Here is a 22,616-nt window from a genome sequence, read left to right as displayed (position 1 = left end):
AGTACCTACTCTCTACCCTCCAAGAAGTGTGCACTTGTTCACTACCCACTCAGGCATTTAAAAAGGCATTGGATTGGTGCAAACATAGTTGGAAGGAGTTTCCACCATATTTCCTGACACCAGTCCCGCTCCTTCTAAATACACGGGTAGAGCTTCGGAATGTAGCTTAGCTTTGCTCAGACGGGTCTGTGTGGATTAGTTTTAGTTTAGCTGAGCTTAATGCATCAGCTTACATCCTTCTTTAAAATCTGATTACCTTGGCGAAGTCTCTGGACGGCTCTCCTCTTGTTTTGCCTCCTTCATTCTCCTCCGCCCAGCCCACACTGCCTTTCTGTAAACACACACAAAAAAACATGGTTACACAAACACACACAAAAGGGCTGCTGCCTCCAGTGCATGTGTGCTGCAGCAGAAGGGGTCTGAATCCGTGCTAGTGCCATGTCAGCACCCTCTCCTCTTTCTATACAATAAACCTACGAAGACTTAATAAAACGCACACACACACACACACACGTTCAAAAGTTTCAGGTCACTTAGAAATTTCCTTGTTTTTGAAAGAAAAGCAAAACATTTTTTTTGTCCTTTAAAATAAACATCAAATTGATCAGAAATACAGTGTAGACGTAGTCATTTACAACATTAACAATCGTAGCTGGAAACTGATTATTTTTTAAATGGAATATCTACATAGGTGTACAGAGGCCCATTATCAGCAACCATCACTCCTGTGTTCCAATGGCACGTTGTGTTAGCTAATCCAAGTTTATAATTTTAAAAGGCTAATTGATCATTAGAAAACCCTTTTGAAATGATGTTAGCACAGCTGAAAACTGTTCAGATTAAAGAAGCAATAAAACTGGCCTTCTTTAGACTAGTTGAGTATCTGGAGCATCAGCATTTGTGGGTTCGATTACAGGCTCAAAATGGCCAGAAACAAAGCACTGTCTTCTGAAACTCGTCAGTCTATTCTTGTTCTGAGAAATGAAGGCTATTCTATGCGAGAAATTGCCAAGAAACTGAAGATCTCATTCAACGCTGTGTACTACTCCCTTCACAGAACAGCGCAAACTGGCTTTAACCAGAGTAGAAAGAGGAGTGGGAGGCCCCAGTGCACAAGTGAGCAAGAGGACAAGTACATTAGAATGTCTAGTTTGAGAAAGACGCCTCACAAGTCCTCAACTGGCAGCTTCATTAAATAGTACCCGCAAAACACCAGTCTCAACGTCAACAGTGAAGAGGCAACTCCGGGATGCTGGCCTTCTAGGCAGAGTTCCTCTGTCCAATGTCTGTATTCTTTTGTATCTAACACCTCAGTTTCTTACCTCCATACTCTTTGCCCTATATTCTCAATCTTCTACCAGCTACAAAACAGGGTTCAGGGAGAGCCAGTGGATGGAAACATGTGTGTGTGTGTGTGTGTGACTTCACCTTTATTTGCATAGCGTGACCCATGAGAGATGTTCTCCATTTACACAGCTGTGGATTTTGTTTGTTCCCCTGGCTTCAAGGACACAATGACCTACTCCAGACAGCTCTGCTCCCAAGCACTGAAACAATTATACAGACAACTCTGATCATAAAGTACTGTTAAGATCTGAATAAGGGGTAATATTAAAAGTAAATTTGACCATAGTCCAGTGGCTACGTGAAACAAAATTACAAAAGTGTGACAGAGCCACTAAATTTCACACCCAGCTAGGTCATGTTTAAATACGTTTTTTTGTTGCTGTAGTGACATTCATTTTTTCCCCCTCCTCATGTCCACAGAGGAACTCTGTCAGAGTGTCAGAGTGACCATCGGGTTCTTGATCACCTCCCTGACCAAGGCCCTTCTCCCCCGATCGCTCAGTTCGGCCGGGGAGCCAGCTCTTGTTGGTTCCAAACTTCTTCCATTTAATAAGGATGGAGGTCACTGTGTTCTTGTGGACCTTCAATGCTGCAGACTTTTTTTGGCACCCTTCCCCGGATCTGTGCCTCTCCACAATCCTGTCTCTGAGCTCTACAGACAACTCCTTCGACCTCATGGCTTTGGTTTTTGCTCTGATGTCCACTGTGGGACCTTATATAGACAAGTGTGTGCCTTTCCAAATAATTTTCAATCAATTGAGTTTACCACAGATGGACTACAATCAAGTGTTAAAAACATCAAGGATGATCAATGGAAACAGGATGCACCTGAGCTCAATTTCGAGTCTCATAGCAAAGAGTCTGAATACTTATGTAAATAAGGTATTTATACATTTGCAAAACAAAACTAGAAACCTGTTTTCACTTTCAATTTATGGGGTACTATGTGTAGATTGAGGAAAACAATTAATTTAATCAATTTTAGAATAAGGCTGTAACGTAACAAAATGTTGAAAAAGTGAAGGAGTCTGAATACTTTCTGAATGCACTGTCCTTTAAACTTTATGCAGAAATGTGGTGGAAATGTCCCCTAAAATTACTGTTCTGTTATTTATAATGTGCCATTAGTAAATTACATAATGATGGCTTAAAATGTTCATGGAGAGTAGAAAATACAATCAAAGATATCATGTTTTTTTAAAAATTATTATTATTATTATTATTTTTTAAATATGACCAAAAATGTGCCCAAAATGCTGTCTAAATCAGATTTTTTTTTAAATATATTTTGATCCCGCGATTGAGAGGATAACATTTTGAGCATGCTCCTTATGATTTCAAAATATTGTGTAATATCTCTGGATTAGAATGATATAGAACATGTACCAAAGCAGTGGTTAAACAAAAAGTAAATGGTAGCCTTAGTATCATGTCCCATTCCATCAAGGTAGAGTTATATTGGAAATGGCTTCATGTCCATGGTCCCATTGTCAACATTCTATGTACAGGGGAGGTTTCTCGTCACATTTCTAGAAATTGACAAAATGCAGAATGTCATATTTTATAAATCACTGTATTTAGTAGACTTTAGGAAACACTAATTTGACAGATGAGTGTTTACATGTAAAATACAGAAAAGTAAGACGAAAGTATGTTCAAGAATCAGTATTTTGGGTAGTTTTTTGGGTACCTTCTTCAAAATATTCAAAAAGGACAAATATCAATGGCTCTGACCATTTTATAGGTGTTCTCACGACACCAACTAACATGTTTAAGCCCTCATTGGGCATTATGTACCAGTTATTTATGGAGATATGAATCCTTTCCAACATGGTCCTACGGAGCTAGTCGGTGGTCGCTTTGGAAAATGTAGTATAAAATCACTGTTGTAAAAGCCGCCTGACGAATCAATGTCTCGCAAGATCCACTTAAATGGATGATTAATTTGTATTCCGCATAACAATACTTTTTCTTCAAGCTCTCTGTGTTGTTTTTTTATTCTTCGGTTCTCTCATGTAGCCAGATACATGTTAGTTCTGGAGACCACCAGACCTGGAATAGGGGGGGGGGGGCTATTCTTTAGGAACAGTCCATCTACACAAAATCCATTGAAAAGCCCTGTATGGTTCCCTGTGTGTTACGCTTTTAACAACAGTCCGTCCATACAGACAGATACAGCCAATCCATTGTAAAGGCCGTATTGTCGAGCCGTAACAGTACCCCTGTGAGTACAGCTGTCGCATGAAGCAGCAGTAATGGCCAAACCAGTGGCTATATATTATTCTAATAATGGCGGTCTGGTTGCCCCGGGCAACCAACCAATAGACCGGACCTTTCTATTGACGAGGAAGCAGATGCCCCTGCCCTGATCTGAGTGACTCGTTGGTAATAAAGTGAAAATAAAATCTGCTTCCCTGTTGAGGAGATAGTGAAATCCCACTATGGATCTGTCTATTGACAAAAAAGCTCCACTTAGTCATCTCCTTTAAGTGATTACTTTCTACGCTTTCAATTCTGACCACTTTATGTTCGTTTAAGATAAGAGGACCCTACAACAACAGAGAGCAAAACGCAGATCAGGGTAAAAGTATTCGGGGAACTTATATATTTTTTTCACAATATAAATCACTTAGTTGATCTAAAAATCTAAATGTATCCAATAATACACTAACTATAGTGAACAAAAATATAAAAACAGTTTATATTAGGAAATCAGTAATTCTATGGATCTCACATCACTGGGAATACAAATATGCGTCGGTTGGTCACAGATACCTTAAAAATAAAAAAGTAGTGGCGTGGATCAGAGAACCAGTCAGTATCTGGTGTGATCACCATTTGCTTCAGGCAGCGAGACACATCTCCTTCACATAGAGTTGATCGGGTTGTTGATTGTGGCCTGTGGAATGTTGTCCCACTCCTCTTCAATGATGGTGCAAAGTTACTAGATATGGGTGGGAACTGGAACACACTGTCGTACATGTCGATCCAGAGCATCCAAAATATATGTTCAATGGGTGACATGTCTGGGGAGTATGCAGTCCATGGAAAAACTGGGACATTTTCAGCTCCCGGGAGTCGTGTACAGATCCTTGCGACATGGGACCGTGCATTATGTTGAAACATGAGGTGAAGGCAGAGGGTGAATGGCATGATAACGGGCCTCAAGATCTCGTCACGGTATCTCTGTGCATTCAAATTGCCATCGATTAGATGCAATTGTGTTCATTGTCCGTAGCTTTTCTAGTAATGAGCTTCATTACCAGAGGTGCAGCTGCTCCTGCAGTGAAACCTTATCCCTAAAACATACAGTTACAGCAGGGGGGGGGGGGGGGGGGCGGGGGGCAAATCTTTCATCCAAATGATCTTTAATCAACTTATTGGGCCTCCACAAGTCGAAATAATTGGTCTGGCCCTTTGCTGTGCCCGGGGTTATCTGAGCGGATAAGGGTCTTTATCCAACAGCGTTAGCTCAGTGATGTCATGGTTAGCCGGTGTGCCTGGTCACACGCAAGGATTAAACATGGCTGGCCCTGACCCAGCACCAGCACTGTGGAAGTTGTTTCTCGTCGGGTGGTGTGTGCATTCTGCACGTTTCAAGACTTTGATTTTTTTCTTTATTTTATTTCACCTTTATTCAACCAGGTAGGCCAGTTGAGAACAAGTTCTCATTTACAACTGCGACCTGGCCAAGATAAAGCAAAGCAGTGTGACACAGACAACAACACAGAGTTACACATGGAGTAAACAATAAACAACCCAATAACACAATAAACAAGTCAATGACACAGTAGAAAAAAAGAAAGTATATATACAGCGTGTGCAAAAGGCATGAGGAGGTCGGCAATAAATAGGCCATAGGAGCGAACAGTTACAATTTAGCAGATTAACATTGGAGTGATAAATGAGCAGATGATGATGTGCAAGTAGAGATACTGGTGTGCAAAAGAGCAGAAAAGTAAATAAAATAAAAACAGTATGGGGATTAGGTAGGTAGATTGGGTGGGCTATTTACAGATGCAGCTGCAGCGATTGGTTAGCTGATGAGGGAAATAAAAGTCTCCAACTTCAGTGATTTTTGCAATTCGTTCCAGTCACTGGCAGCAGAGAACTGGAAGGAAAGGCGGCCAAATTAGGTGTTGGCTTTGGGAAGGATCAGTGAGATACACCTGCTGGAACGGGTGGGTGTTGTTATGGTGACCAGTGAGCTGAGATAAGGAGGAGCTTTACCTAGCATGGATTTGTAGATGACCTGGAGCCAGTGGGTGTGGCAACGAATATGAAGCGAGGGCCAGCCGACTAGAGCATACAGCTCAGTGGTGGGTGGGATAAGGTGATTTGGTAACAAAACGGATGGCACTGTGATAGACTGCATCCAGTTTGCTGAGTAGAGTGTTGGAAGCTATTTTGTAGATGACATCGCCGAAGTCGAGGATCAGTAGGATAGTCCGTTTTACTAGGGTAAGTTTGGCGGCGTGAGTGAAGGAGGCTTTGCTGCGAAATAGAAAGCAGATTCTAGATTTGATTTTGGATTGGAGATGTTTAATATGAGTGTATTAATCTTCAAAGCTATTTGTTTAAAAAAAAAAGGAAACATTCAAAGAGACCAGATTGCTACAACATTATTGTATTATTGCTTTTCCCAATAAAAGCTACTAAAAATGTATGACATTTAAAAAAGAAATTAGCTCCATTTTAGATATTTCTAGAATCTTAAACCTCTTTTCAAACATTACCATCCTGTACTACACAATGCAAAATAAATCCAAATGAATGATAAGAAACGTATACCCCTCTCCACGCCACTACCCCTCTCCACGCCACTACCCCTCTCCACGCCACTACCCCTCTCCACGCCACTACCCCTCTCCACGCCACTACCCCTCTCCACGCCACTACCCCTCTCCACGCCACTACCCCTCTCCACGCCACTACCCCTCTCCACACCACTACCCCTCTCCACACCACTACCCCTCTCCACACCACTACCCCTCTCCACGCTATACACTGAGTATACTAAACATTAGGAACACCTTCCTAATATTGAGTTGCACCCCCTCAGAACAGCCTCAATTCATCGGAGCATGGACTCTACAAGGTGTTGAAAGCATTCCACAGGGATGCTGGCCCATGTTGACTTCGATGCTTCACACAGTTGTGTCAAGTTGGGCTGGATGTCCTTTAGATGGTGGACCATTCTTGATAGACAGGGGAAACTGGTGAGTGTGGAAAAATCCAGCAGCGTTGCAGTTCTTGACAAACCGGCACCTAGTACCATAATACCATGTTCATTATTTTGTCTTGCCCATTCACCCTCTGAATGGCACACAATCCATGTCTCAAGACTTCTTTAACCTGTCTCCTCCCCTTCATTTACACTGATTGAAGTGGATTTAACAGGTGACAGCAATAAGGGATCATAGTTTGTGTGTGTGTGTGTGTGTGTGAGAATGTGTACACACACACGCTCAAAAGTTTGGGGTCACTTAGATATGTCCATGTTTTTTAAAGAAAAGCATCCGCAAAACACCAGTCTCAACATCAACAGTGAAGAGACGACTCCGGAATGCTGGCCTTCTAGGCAGAGTTCCTCTGTCCAGTCTCAACGTCAACAGTGAAGAGACGACTCCGGAATGCTGGCCTTCTAGGCAGAGTTCCTCTGTCCAGTCTCAACATCAACAGTGAAGAGACGACTCCGGAATGCTGGCCTTCTAGGCAGAGTTCCTCTGTCCAGTCTCAACGTCAACAGTGAAGAGGCGACTCCGGAATGCTGGCCTTCTAAGCAGAGCTGCAAAGAAAAAGCCAAATCTCTGACTGGCCAATAAAAAATAAAATATTAAGATGGGCAAAAGAACAAACATTGGACAGAGGAACTCTGCCTTGAAGGCCAGCATCCAGGAGTCGCCTCTTCACTGTTGACGTTGAGACTGGTGTTTTGCGGGTACTATTTAATGAAGCTGCCAGTTGAGGACTTGAGGTGTCTGTTACTCAAACTAGATATTCTAATGTACTTGTCCTCTTGCTCAGTTGTGCACCGGGGCCTCGCACCCCTCTTTCTATTCTGGTTAGAGCCAGTTTGCGCTGTTCCGTGAAGGGAGTAGTACACAGCGTTGAATGAGATCTTCAGTTTCTTGGCAATATCCCGCATGGAATAGCCTTCATTTCTCAGAACAAGAATAGACTGACGAGTTTCAGAAGAAAGTGCTTTGTTTCTGGCCATTTTGAGCCTGTAATCAAACCCACAAATGCTGATGCTCCAGATACTCAACTAGTCTAAAGGCCAGTTTTATTGCTTCTTTAATTAGCACTACAGTTTTCAGCTGTGCTAACATAATTGCAAAAGGAGTTTTCTAATGATCAATTAGCCTTTTAAAATAATAAACTTGGATTAGCTAACACAACGTGCCATTGGAACACAGGAGTGATGGTTGCTGATAATGGGCCTCTGTACACCTATGTAGATATTCCATCAAAAAAATCTACCGTTACCAGCTACAATAGTCATTTACAACATTAACAATGTCTACACTGTATTTCTGATCAATATTATGTTATTTTAATGGACAAAATAAATTGCTTTTCATATATAAACTCACTGCCAAGTGCGCTTATTTTAAGCAAACTTAACATGTGTAAATATTTGTATGAACATAACAAGATTCAACAACTGAGACACAAGCTGATCAAGTTCCACAGACATGGGACTAACATAAATGGAATAATGTGTCCCTGAACAAAGGGGGGGGTAAAAAATCCAAAGTAACTGTCAGTATCTGGTGTGGCCACCAGCTGCATTAAGTACTGCAGTGCATCTCCTCCTCATGGACTGCACCAGATTTGCCAGTTCTTGCTGTGAGATGTTACCCCACTCTTCCACCAAGGCACCTGCAAGTTCCCAGACATTTCTGTGGGGGGGGGGGGGGGGCTGGCCCTCACCCTCCTTATACAACAGGTCCAAGGCGTGCTCAATGGGATTGAGATCTGTGCTCTTCGCTGGCCATAGCAGAATACTGACCTTCCTGTCTTGCAGGAAATCATGCACAGAAGGAGCAGTATGGCTGGTGGCATTGTCATGCCAGGATGAGCCTGCAGGAAGGGTACCACAGGAGGGAGGAGGATGTCTTCCCTGTAACACACAGCGGTGAAATTGCCTGCAATGACTGATGTCCGATGCTGTGACATTCCGCCCCAGACCACAACGGACCCTCCACCTCCAAATCGATCAGATGTTCATCCTGTCTCCCTGTAGCGCTGCCTTAGGTGTCTCACAGTACGGACATTGCAACTTATTGCCCTGGACACATCTGCATTCCTCATGCCTCCTTGTAGCATGCCTAAGGCACGTTCACGCAGATGAGCAGTGACCCTGGGCATCTTTCTTTTGGTGTTTTTCAGAGTCAGTAGAAAGGCCTCTTTAGTGTCCTAAGTTTTCATAACTGTGACCTTAATTGCCTACTGTCTGTAGGCTGTTTGTGTCTTAACGACCGTTCCACAGGTGCATGTTCATTAATTGTTTGTGGTTGGGAAACAGTGTTTAAAGCCTTTACAATGAAGATCTGTGAAGTTAGTTTAATATTTACGAATTATTATTGAAAGACAGGGTCCTGAAAAGGGGACGTTTCTTTTTTTGCTGATGCACACACACACACACACACACACACACACACACACACACACACACACACACACACACAGTTGAAGTCTGAAGTTTACATGCATAAACTCGTTTTTCAACCACTCCATAAACATCTTGTTACCAAACTGTAGTTTTGGCAAGTTGGTTAGGACACCTACTTTGTGCATGACACAAGTAATTTTTCCAACAATTGTTTACAGAAAGATTATTTCACTTATAATTCAGTGTATCACAATTCCAGTGGGTCAGAAGTTACCATACACTAAGTTGACTGTGCCTTTAAACAGCTTGGACAAATTCCAGAAAATGATGTCATGGCTTTAGAAGCTTCTGATAGGCTAATTGACATCATTTGAGTCAATTGGTGGTGTACCTGTGGATGTAATTCAAGGCCTACCTTCAAACTCAGTGCCTCTTTGCTTGACATCATGGGAAAAAAAATCCAAATAAATCAGCCAAGACCTTATAAAATAAAATGTAGACCTCCACAAGTCTGGTTCATCCTTGGGAGCAATTTTCAAATGCCTGAAGGTACCACGTTCATCTGTACAAACAATAGTACGCAAGTATAAACACCATGGGACCACGCAGCCGTCATACCGCTCAGGAAGGAGATGCGTTCTGTCTCCTAGAGATGAAAATACTATGGTGCGAAAAAGTGCAAATCAATCCCAGAACAGCCGCAAAGGACCCTGTGAAGATGCTGGAGGAAACAGGTACAAAAGTATCTATATCCACAATAAAACGAGTCATATATCGATATAACCTGAAAGGCCGCTCAGCAAGGAAGAAGCCACTGCTACAAAACTGCCATAAAAAAGCCAGACTACGGTTTGCAGCTGCCCATGGGGACATAGACCGTACTTTTTGGAGAAATTTCATCTGGTCTGATGAAACAAAAATAGAACTGTTTGGCCATAATGACCATCGTTATGTTTAAAGGGAAAAGGGAGAGGCTTGCAAGCCGAAGAACACCATCCCAACCGTGAAGCACAGGGGTAGCAGCATCATGTTGTGGCGGTGCTTTGCTGCATGAGGGACTGGTGTATTTCACAAAATAGATGGCATCATGAATTAGGAAAATTACGTGAATATATTGAAGCAACATCTCAAGACATCAGTCAGGAAGTTAAAGCTTAGTCGCAACTGGGTCTTCCAAATGGACAATGACCCCAAGCATACTTCCAAAGTTGTGGCAAAATGGCTTAAGGACAACAAAGTCAAGGTATTGGAGTGGCCATCACAAAGCCTGACCTCAATCCCATAGAAAATGTGTGGGCAGAACTGAAAAAGCATGCGCGAGCAAGGAGGCCTGCAAACCTGACTCAGTTACACGAGCTCTGTCAGAAGGAATGGGCCAAAATTCTCCCAACTTATTGTGGGAAGCTTGTGGAAGGCTAGCCGAAACATTTGACCCAAGTTAAACAATTTAAAGGCAATGCTACCCAATACTAATTGAGTGTATGTAAACTTCTGACCCACTGGGAATGTGATGAAAGAAATCAAAACTGAAATAAATAATTCTCAACTATTATTCTGACATTTTACATTCTTAAAATAAAGTGGTGATCCTAACTGACCTAAAACAGGGAATTTTTACTAGGATTAAATGTCAGAAATTGTGAAAAATGGAGTTTAAATGTATTTGCCTAAGGTGTATGTAAACTTCTGACTTCAACTGTATGTATGCATGCATTTCACACACACACACACACACACACACACTCTCCAGAGTGGCAGGACTAATGTAAAAGACATTTAACCCATTGGGTGGAACAGGACTAGGGGTGTAAAGGGTACATGTATTCGTACCGATGGTTCAGTCTACACTGTGAATCCTAATTGATACCTACCAAAAATTTACAAAATAAAAACAAAGGCCACTAGGCTATGCTGCGTTCTAGGCCTCGAGTAAATCTGAGCTGAAAACATGCCAGGCTATTCCCTTAACGAGAGACTATACACAAGGTGTAAAATTCTATTCTTAAATGACACATTCCAAAAACTGTCCTTTTGTGAGGCGCAGCCGGGAACTAGTTCTATATGATGTCGAGTGGTGGGGTGGATAAACCAGAATTGGAGGATCTGCCATTGTCCTTTAAAAATCGCCAGTTTGGGAACATTTTAGCATCCCAGAAGATTCCCAATGATGTACAGAGTTGTGGATCAAAACATTAAACAGTGTGTTGCCACGCTCAACAACAATAGCCTATGCAGCTGCCAACACCTCACACACGTTGACCCATGTCACGCAGACATCACCCCAGTACACCGGACTGGCACGAAAAGAAACAACATTGTCTCCCCTCTGAATTCAAGCAGCCCTTGGCAGCTGTTCTGACCGGGACAGAATAAATTACAAGAGTAGTAGGTATATATTTTGGTTTATAGCCACGGATATGAGGGTCGTCCGAGTTTGGCCGGGGTATTGTCATTGTAAATAAGAATTGGTTCTTCACTGACTTGTCAAGTTAAATAAAACGTTAAATTAAAAAAATGCTTGTAAACTAATAACTGAGTTCATAAACCACATGAATAGATTGCTTTTTATAAAATACTGTTTTGTTGTTGTATTTAACTGCCGACAATGCTGTACTAGAGGCCATTTCTTGTGAGAATGTGTGAGAATGAGTAAATCACCAGTTTGAGAGCTTTTCAAGTGTTTTCTTCCCAGTCGTATGTGGTAGATTCCCACTTGGTTACGAACGCACCATGACACCGCCTCCTTCAGCGCCAGATGCACACTTGTGACCCTCATAAAAGGAGGCTTGTTTGTAGCACGATGGGGTAATGTGACTGGGCTGTCACTTATTTTTTATTTAACCTTTAACTAGGCAAGTCAGTGAATAACAAATTCTTAATTACAATGGACGGTCTAGCCTGGTCAAACCCTCCCCTAACCAAGAACGACAATGGGCCAATTGTGTGCCGTCCTATGGGATGACAGCATAACAGCTGTACTTTTAGTGTATGGTTGACACACCTGGTTGGCCATTAGCCAAAATGGCATTTCTCAACTAGTTCAAACCACATGAATTCATCCAACCTTTATGACTTAAATTCCCACCTCCTACATGGTTAAAAACGCAGCATCAGAATGGAAACTTGAGAGGCCTAACATGTCGATCCGGTCACAACAACAATGCAAGGAACATTATGAACGCTGAACATTGTGAATGGCATTTAAACTTTCCCCAAAACTGCAATATGTACAAAACCATGGGTTCGGTGAACTGTTACACCCCTAGGCAGAACTAATGTAAAGACAGACCCTTTAACTCTCTCTATTTGGTTTATAAACCATCTACAAGACAGTTGGTCCTCATCAATCAACGTAAATGAGGCCAGAGTAAAACCAAATCAGGGTCGTGTTTAGGGCTCCATTGATCATGTGCAGCTGTGCTAAAACTGCAGCACAAAGCGTTGCCGAGCAACAGCGGAATTATGCAAGGACCAGGGGTGGTCCATGACGTAAGTACTGAATTGATTTAATTTAACCAGGCTAGCCTCGTTAAGACAAATAACTTTGTTATCGACAGAAATGAAGTACTAAAAAGAAGATCTCCTCTCGGGCCCACTCACAAGGTCAGGCCCCTTTAAACTCATGTTTATGGTATCGATTTTGTCATTAATAATATATAGTATTTAGCAGACTTTAAAAAAAAATCCAAAGTGATATCGTGCTGCGTGCATTCAGTTCACGCATAGGTGGTCCTGGGAATCTAACCCACTATCATGGCATTGCAAGCACCATGTATTACCAACTGAGAAACAGACGACCATTTTGTATTTGTATTTATTAAATGATCCCCATTGGCTGCTGCCAAGGCAACAACTCCTCTTCCTGGGGTCCAGCAAAATTGAGGCAGTAAAAACATTACAATAAATTAATGACAAAATCCACAACACACTTAAGTGTGTGCCCTCAGGCCCATACTCCACTACCACATATCTACAACGCAAAATCAATGTGAACGTGTGTATGTAGTGCGTATGTTATCATGCGTGTGTGTACTTTATGCTTTCTATGCCTATGTTACTATTGGTTTATAAATTTAACCTTTATTTAATTAGGCAAGTCAGTTAAGAACAAATTCTTATTTACATCTATTGAGCAAAAAGCTTTAAAAATTAAAACCCATCCTCCAATCTCTCATTTGTAAATGGATTTTATGGCATCTGCTAGCCTTTGTACGGACAGACAGTGCCATCAAACCAGTCTGGCTCTCCACCTCCATCTTTAATGACATCTGACCCTGAGACTAAGGAGGAAAACTAGTCTATAGGCTGCAGTAAAAGATGAAAGGGAATTAAAGCATTTGGAGGCAGACTTATTCTTTATCCGGGACACTATCCTGGTACTACACCCATCCAACTCAAATGGAGGAAGTATCTTTCTTTATGGTTTCTTAACTGGATTGAACACAGAAGGAAAATCAGAAAGATGTAATAATCTCAAACAAATCCTCTCACCTCCACCACCATCTTTAATGAAAACTGACACTAGGACCAAAGAGGAAGACAATTCTATAGGGTGCAGTAAAGACGAAAAAGAAATGGAATGGATCAAATTACAAGGGGTCGGGGTAGTGGATACATGACCTTGGGGGGGGGCGGCTAAAATAATGTAAGAATGGATTACTCCCTTCAAAAATAACAAGTAAAAGATTGACGTCAGGCACCTCTAAAGAAATCCCCACCGCACTCATCATCTTACACCACACCCAGGTAAAAGTCGCCCCACACCCAGGTAAAAGTCGCCCCACACCCAGCTAACTCAAAGTTTAATAAAAGTGTTTCCCGGTCTATGTCCAACCTTTTGTTAGTTCTTGGAGGTTTGTTACTGAAATACCTTTAATGCAGGGAAACAAGGCGTTTTACCTCATTTCTATCAGCATGTTAAATGTGCAACCAGATGGAGAAAAATAAATAAATAAACTCTAGACCACCTTTACTCCACACACAAAGCTCTCCCTTGCCCTCTATTTGGCAAATCTGACCATAATTATAACCTCCTGATTCCTGCTTACATGCAAAAACTAAAACAGGAAGTACCAGTGACTCAGTCTATAAAAAAAAGCAGATGCTAAGCTACAGGACTGGTTTGCTAGCACAGGCTGGAATATGTTCCAGGATTCTTCTGATGGCATTGAGGAGTACACCACATCAGTCACTGGCTTCATCAATAAGTGCATCGATGATGTCGTCCCGAAAATTGACTGTACGTACATACCCTAACCAGAAGCCATGGATGACAGGCAACATCCACACTGAGCTAAAGGGTAGAGCTGCTGCTTTCAAGGAGCAGGACTCTAACCCGGAAGCTTATAAGAATGGATGACAAAGGAACACCTATGTGAGAATGCTGTTCATTGACTACAGCTCAGCGTTCAACACCATATTGTCCTCAAAGCTCATCAATAAGCTAAGGACCATGGGACTAAACACCTCCCTCTGCAACTGGATCCTGGACTTCCTGACGGGCCGCCCCCAGGTAGTATGGGTAGGCATCCTAAACACGTGGGCCCCTCAGAGGTGCATGCTCAGTCCCCTCCTGTACTCCCTGTTCACTCATGACTGCATGGCCAGGCACGACTCTAACACCATCATTAAGTTTGCCGATGACAACAGTGGTAGGCCTGATCACCAACAACGACGAGACAGGATATAGGGAGGAGGTCAGAGACCTGGCCGTGTGGTGCCAGGACAACAACCTCTCCCTCAACGTGAACAAGGCAAAGGAGATGATTGTGGACTACAGGGAAAGGAGGACGGAGCACGCCCCCATTCTCATCGACGGGTGGAGCAGGTTGTGGAGCACAAAGAATGACAAATTCAACTCCATCTTTCATCGAATCAGATGGCTTATTCATCACAAAACCATTTGATGTTGCCAATTATTTGAGTGATTATTTCATTGGCAAAGTGGGCAAACTTAGGCAGGAAATGCCCAACGACAAAAAGTGAGCAATTATATTCATGTATAAAAAAAAACAATGAAAGAAAAGCAGTGCAAGTTTTAATTTTGTCAAGTTAGTGTGGGAGAGGCAGATTTTTTTGTTGTTAACGATCAATAATGACAAACCTCCTGGCATTGACAACTTAGATGGAAAGTTATTGAGGATGGTAGCTGACTCTATAGCCACTCCTATCTGTAATATCTTTAATATGAGCCTAGAGGAAAGTCTTTGTCCTCAGGCCTGGAGGGAAGCCAAAGTAATTCCCCTACCCAAGAGTGGTATAGTGGCCTTTACTGGTTCTAACAGCAGACCTATCAGCTTGCTGCCGGCTCTTAGCAAACTGTTGGAAAAAATTGTGTTGGAACAAATACAATGCTATTTCTCTGTAAACAAATTAAGTACTAGACCTCAGCTGAATCTGGTAATAAATGGTGTGGCTGTTGAACAAGTTGAGCAGACTAAATTACTTGGCGTAAACTTAGATTGTAAACTGTCATGGTCAAAACATATAGATTCAATAGTTGTAAAGACGGGGAGAGATCCGTCTGTAATAAAAGAGATGCTTCGTTTGTTTTGACACCACACTCCAAAAAGCAAGACCTGCAGGCTCTAGTTTTATCTTAATTATTGTCCAGTCATATGGTCCAGTTCTGCAAGGAAAGACCTAGTTAAGCTGCAGCTGGCCCAGAACAGAGCTGCACGTCTTGCTCTTCATTGTAATCAGAGAGCTGATATTAATACTATGCTGCCAGCCTCTCTTGGCTAAGAGTTGAGGAGAGACTGACTGTATCACTTCATTTAATAAGAAACATTAATGTGTTGAAAATCCCAAATTATTTGCCTAGTCAACTTACACACACACTTATCCCACCAGACATGCTGGTCTTTTCATAGTCCCCAAAGCCAGAACAAATTCAAGAAAACGTACAGTATTATACATAGCACTTATTGCATGGAACTTCCATCTCATATTGCTCAAATAAACAGCAAACCTGGTTTAAAAAAAACAGACAAAGCAACACCACACAACACCTCTCCCCTATTTGACCTAGATAGTTTGTGTGTATGCATTCACATGTAGGCTATGTGTGCCTTTAAAAAAAATATATCAATCAAATGTATTTATAAAGCTCTTCTTACATCAGCTGATATCTCAAAGTGCTGTACAGAAACCCAGTCTAAAACCCCAAACAGCAAGCAATGCAGGTGTAGAAGCACCGTGGCTAGGAAAAACTCCCTAGAAAGGCCAAAACCTAGGTAGAAACCTAGAGAGGAACCAGGCTATGTGGGGTGGCCAGTCCTCTTCTGGCTGTGCCGGGTGGAGATTATAAACCTAGAGAGGAACCAGGCTATGTGGGGTGGCCAGTCCTCTTCTGGCTGTGCCGGGTGGAGATTATAAACCTAGAGAGGAACCAGGCTATGTGGGGTGGCCAGTCCTCTTCTGGCTGTGCTGGGTGGAGATTATAACAGAACATGGCCAAGGTGCATGTATGTAGCTATGTCCTTGAGCTGTTCTTGTGTAATGATGTTCTGTATAATGTTTCATGTTTTGTGTGGACCCCAGGAAGAGTAACTGCTGCTAATGGGGATCCTAATTAAAATATAAAATACTGGTACCCCCTGTATAGCCTCGCTATTGACTCTGTACTGGCACCCCCTGTATATAGCCTCCACATTGACTCTGTACCAGTACCCCTGTATATAGCCTCCACATTGACTCTGTACCAGTACCCCCCTGTATATAGCCTCCACATTGACTCTGTACTGGTACCCCCTGTATATAGCCTCCACATTGACTCTGTACTGGTACCCCCTGTATATAGCCTCGCTATTGTTATTTTACTGCTGCTCTTTAATTATTTGTTACTTTAAATTTCTTATTTTTGTAGGTATTTCTCTTAACATTTTTTGATTTGGGGCTTGTAGGTAAGCATTACACTGTAAGATCTACACCGGTTGTGTTCGGCGCATGTGACAAATAGAATTTGATTCGATTGCCCCCCCCCCCCTCCCCCCCAAAACGATTTGATGTCATATTCATTCACAAATACTAGTCTCACACTTTACGGCCTATCACATCTCATTCTGAACCAGCTGCTTCCAGTAGTTCCCATTCATTCAACAGTATCTTGGACAGAGGCCAAGGCTACTTAGCTCTGCCAAGAACCCTTCTGTGTGAAGAGTGTGGAGGGTACCCTCCCAAACGGCACCCTATATAGTGCACTACTTTTGACCAGAGTCCATGTAGAATGTAGTGCACTATATTAGGAATAGGGTGCCATTTGGGACGTAAACAAGAAGAAGTCACACGAGCCAAAAGAAGGTGGGAAAACCCCTGGAGCGCCAGGCTGAATAAACTCCCCTCCTGTTGGGCTAGTGGCCAGGAAGACACGATGACAAAGAAGAAAGTGGGAGAATAACCTCCTCTCCCCTTCCTGTTGGGCTAGCTGCCAGGAGAACACAGTTCTCTGTGCTCTCTGCCTGACCTCTACATGTGAAGAAACAGGAAGCAGAAGCAGTGCAGGCTGTCTGTGTAAACTCAATTGTTAAGAGGATTTCAGTGGTGCTACAAGCAATGCCAAAGTCATGAGTTCATGTCCAATAAGGATCACATCCCTACTAAAGAATGCATTAATCTCAGTGTGCTGGCCAGCTATTCCATTTATGTTAACAGCCCGTCAAGAGAATAGAAAAATGTAGGTTCTATGCAATCACTCTAGTCTACCAAGTCATTTTGAATAAAAACACAGTTTTGCTAAAGTGGGACATTGTACGTTACTATATTATTTTAGCAGCAGGAGCAGAGATGGCAGTGTTCGGTCCTTGACTCTCAGTGTGAGTGGGTCAACAGAGAGTAAGGAGGGATGGAAACAAAACAACAGAAGACGAGGAAAAAAAAAGATGCCGCCGCCCCTCACTGTGAAGCATTAGTTTCATATGAAGCCAGTCATTAAAAGTGACTGCACAGTTTAGGCTACACATTCCCTGTAGAGACCCATTCCAATGTTCTTCAAGTGGAAGTAGATCACACTCCTGGCTTTTGGAATGTAAAATCTTACCACAAAACATTGACAAGAGTGTAAGGGGTTGAAGGGTGAAATACAACTTACTTGTTTGAATGGTCCATCATCAAAGCTCCAATCTCCAAATCCATTGGACGATGTGAAGGAGTGTTGTTCTGTGGTAGACTGGTCCTTCTCCTCAGACTCTTGCTTTAGATTCATAGGAAGGGCGCTGTGTTCAGCAGCCGCTGACGGAGAGGTCGAATACAGAGGAAAAGATAAGGAACTATCCTGTTGGAGTGGAGACATCTTCGTCATGTGGCCACCATCATCCTCATCCTCACTGTTCTCTTCTTCATATGCCATCCTTTCTTCTTCCTCATCATCTTCCTCTGACCCTTCACCTCCCAGTCCCTCTTCTCCGTTCTCTCTATGCACACCACTTTGAGTGTTGGTGTTACTACCACCAGCCTCGGTCTGTTGCCGACCCATCTGAGGGGTCCTTCCTGTCCCGGTTCCTTCCACCCGTTTGCCCAGGAAGGCAGAGTCCAGGGGTGCTCCAGTGTTCCGGGTGGCAGTTACGTGTTTAATGAACATCATCTGGGCCTGGCGGAGGTGTTTCTCCTGCCGGTCCATCTCCAGCTTGGCCTCCTGCTGTCTCTGGAGCTGCTCCATCACAGCCTCTAGTCTGACACCAACAGGGCTACCCAGACCCAGACCACCCCCAGCCTCCTGCGATAGGTTGGGCTGTAGGGAGAGGAAAGCAACGAAATGTAGAGTAAATATATATCTTATTTTTCCCCACAGATGTAAGGAAGTAAAAAATATTGTACAAAAAGATACATTATGGAATTTATAGACTAGAGATAAACAATGTACACACAGATACATTGTGGAGGCCATCATTTTAAATAGCAATTTAAATAACTGTTATATAATAATTAAGATTTTCCCAAAGATAGAATATTCTTATTTGTATAGTTATGTAGTTTATGGCTGGGTGTTACAGGGTTGCAAGATTGTGTCCTATATATGGGGTTCTGGGTAGACAGCAGATCCAACCTGCTCGGTTACAGCTGCACCAGGGTCAGACAGCATTCCTGTGTATATCAAGACAGGGTTTCCAAACTAAATCAGCTGCCCCCCTCCCCCCTAAGTGCATTTTTTATTCCTCCAAGCACTACACAGACAATTCAAAGAATGAAAGCTTAATGATGGGTTGGTTATTTAAATCAGCTGTGTTGTGCTGATTTAGACAAGATATGTCTCTGAAGATGTTCCTCAATCCAAGGATGAGAAATGCGTTGTACTCCGAATTGTCCCATTATCCTAACTGTTACACAGTAAAGATTAAACTGCTAGCTTAATAAGTATAGCAGCAGTTCAATCTTCTCAGTTTAACAGTTGGAATAATGGGCCAATTCGGAGTCCAATGCATATCTCATCCCTGGATTGAGGTACGTTTTCCAAGCCATATCTCACAATGGCTACACAGTGTCCTTAATATGCACAGGGATCCTAGTGCAGCCAGTAAGCAAGCATGTCGGATCTGCTGGCTAGGGTTCTGGGTAGAGCCTCAACCACTCCACTTCAGAATTTTACCTACACAATGTATGGTCAGCTGTTAACATATAGGTCTATAAGTTACCCTGAAAGAAAATGGCGGCAGTGTAAGAGTCAACACAGTTTCTATAATTGGCTTTTCTTTTCAGCATGTTCAAAGTTATTTAAAAAGCGATTCAAGGAGAGGCATGTTTTATTTGATAAACAGGGGCAGTTACCTACCATACGGTATAGAAATATATGAAAATATGATTAATTAAATATGATTTATTAAACCAAATTAGTTAAATAAAATATGCCCCTATCGAAATGACCGTTAGTACAGTCCCCAATTTGTTTTATTTTTTTTTATAAATAGGATACACTGGCACGTGGATGGCTCAAACAAACTTATTGTTGAGAAAAATAAAATCTCACGCCTGGTCTACATTACATTTAAACCATTCCAACAGATGAATTTACAATTACGATTGATCTACAAAGGGTTATACGGTGAATAGAAAACATGTTGTCGAATGTATATTTCACCAGATTCCATCGACAACAATGTATCAATCTACAACTTTCTAAAATGTGATCTCTTCTGCTCCGTGGTGATGGTAAAGCAAACATGACGTGTACAACAGTCGCCTACTTTTCCAAAGTAGTGTCTCAATCTTTAAACACGTATAGGAATAAGGTAAACAATTCACCGACCAGGTAACAAAATATCGTCCCATCATGGTTTATTAAATATTCGTTTCAAAAGTGTAAAACGACATCACTTTCACGACTGTTGCCCAATTTGTTACAGTATCTAACTAAATGGGGGAACGGTGCCAAAGGAAACCGTCCGTCAGCAGCGAACTGACTCGATCGAAACTCACCATTTGCGATTTCGAGTTTTCCATCCTCCCCTCAGCTTCCCAATTTAACCTTCTTTTCCACTCGTTCTCTCTCCTACGTAAATCAATTTATGTACCAATATAGTTTATTATGATAAACGTTGGGTTGAAATCCATATAATGCCTGTAACTGTTGTGATAGGAAGATTGGCGAGGAGGCCAGTGTAGGGTAAATGCCGGGCCTCACCTCCCTGACCGCAGCCTGAACATAAAAAACTCACCCTGGTCTTGATTGTCTTTGCCTGTATAGGTTAGTAGTCTACTACACCCCCACAGTAACAAGAGAAGGCCCGCCCTACTTCAAAAGTGGTGCCTCTTCGTTCGCAACATGATGGTGTTGGTCAATTCTTACCACAGTGCTCCTCAGACAGCAAAGTGGAATACTATTCACTATGAATAGTGTTTATAGAATAAATGACGCAACTGTAGCCTGCTATATGAAGGTGTTTTTCATAGCATAGTTTATATCCTACTAACCAACACCATCAACAATACATGCACATGGGTGATCCACGTATTTTACACGTGTAGCAGGGTTAGTTGCGTTCCCACTTGAGGCAGCAGAAATATGTATTCAATGTTTATGTATTCCTATTGGTTGGTTGAATTGACATATCAAAAAGGTGTTACGCCATTGGTCATGCTTGCAGATTAGGGGGGGATCGCGAACATTCATTCTTCCCAGTCTGATATTGACATGCATGCAGTCGGTCACGTTCTGAAATACTGTATTATATTCTCAGATTTACAACGTGTATGAGTTCACTATGTTTATATATATGTATGGTACCTGTTAGGTGTTGAGGGCGTCCTGATATGTGCTTTTTGTATGCTATTGCTGTAAGAGCGAGTTAGCTTAGCATGCTGTAATTGTAATGGTCACATTAGCTCCCTGCTAATTCAGTTATTTTCATGCCAACAGACTAATCTACAACCATCAACATACTGTTGTCCCGCTCATCAGAAGAAACACCAATCAACTGGGTTTACTGGCTGGACAGTCGTTTCTTTAAAAGCACAATGCAAGGAAGTACGATCACATGTTACACTGGTGCGGAGACCAGACAGCGGTTATCAATTTCTTTGCATGGCATATTTCTATACCACCATGTTTAAAAAACTATAACCATACCATGTTTATGCCTACAATCTATATCTAGGTCTGCTCTTTGGCCATGTTGATGTAGTCTCCCCCATTTTATAATGGAGACCATCCACGCGCTTCAGCGTGATGAGCGCATATCAAGGTCATTGCTTAAACAGAATATAGTTTATGTCAAATTGAATTCGAAAGTGATTTTTTTTTGGTGGTCTATTTTAGTTAAACCCCTTTCCTAACCTTAACTTAGTTATGCTAACCTGCTGCGTATGTTCCCCTAACTGGCATTTTTTTATGCATTATGGTAAATTGCGACAAACTATATTCTAGTCAAAACCGCATATGAAAATCTGTTACAGTACTTATCAAATTCAGGACTCGATTCTGCTCTCTGGTGGCATAAACACACTGTAACATGCATGTAACACTGCATCACCAGTTGCTATAGTCACGGTAGAGCAGTGCAAGAGTCATTCGTTTAGTAGTAGGCTTATACGTTCTCCGGTGCTATAGTGCTACTCGAATGCAATATAAGGAATTTGAACATTGAAAAGCAAATCATTCAGTTCGCGGTTGGACGGAAGATCTCAGAGACCATGGACAGAGGAAGAAGCGAAAGTGAGAGGTTTCTCTGCCCAAAATCTGTCCACGAAAATAAACCCCGAAGCAGTGGTGGAAAAAGTACTCAATAGTCGTACCCGAGTAAAAGATGGCCCAAGTAAAAACATAGAAAATGGCTCAAGTAAAATGCACCCAGTAAAATACTACTTGAGTAAAAGTATTTAGTTTTAAATATACTTAAGTATCAAAAGTAAATGGAATTACTAAAATGTTTTATTTTTATTTGAAACTGCATTGTTGGTTAAGGGCTTGTAAGTAAGCATTTCACTGTAAGGTCTACCTATACTTGTTGTATTCGGCGCATGTTACAAATACAATTTGATAAAAGTATAAATCATTTTAACTTCCTTATATTAAGCAAACCAGACAGCACACATTTGTTATTTTTATTGACGGATAGCCAGGGGCACACGCCTACACTCAAGACATAATTTACAAACGGAGCGTTTGTGTTTGGAGTCCGTCAGATCAGATGCAGTAGGGATGACCAGGAATGTTCTCTTG

The 22,616-nt window shown here is 42.0% G+C and overlaps 1 protein-coding gene across 1 annotated transcript in view; it reads right to left on the bottom strand.

Moving 5' to 3' along the window:
- The window catches only part of LOC139406366 (AT-rich interactive domain-containing protein 3B-like), a 30,948-nt gene extending 10,352 nt beyond the window's left edge, over positions 1-20,596 (bottom strand). The window contains exons 1-3 of the mRNA XM_071148891.1: positions 20,375-20,596; positions 18,054-18,692; positions 257-331 (exon numbers count right to left, since the gene is read on the bottom strand). Coding sequence (XP_071004992.1) covers positions 257-331; positions 18,054-18,692; positions 20,375-20,398 — 738 coding nt within the window. The 5' untranslated portion in view covers positions 20,399-20,596. The remainder of the gene's footprint in view (positions 1-256; positions 332-18,053; positions 18,693-20,374) is intronic.
- Positions 20,597-22,616: the final 2,020 nt, after the last annotated feature.

This window comes from Oncorhynchus clarkii, chromosome 4 (genome assembly GCF_045791955.1).
Source record: "Oncorhynchus clarkii lewisi isolate Uvic-CL-2024 chromosome 4, UVic_Ocla_1.0, whole genome shotgun sequence".
Taxonomy (NCBI): Eukaryota; Metazoa; Chordata; class Actinopteri; order Salmoniformes; family Salmonidae; genus Oncorhynchus; species Oncorhynchus clarkii.
This window is presented reverse-complemented; position numbering and strand designations above follow the sequence as displayed.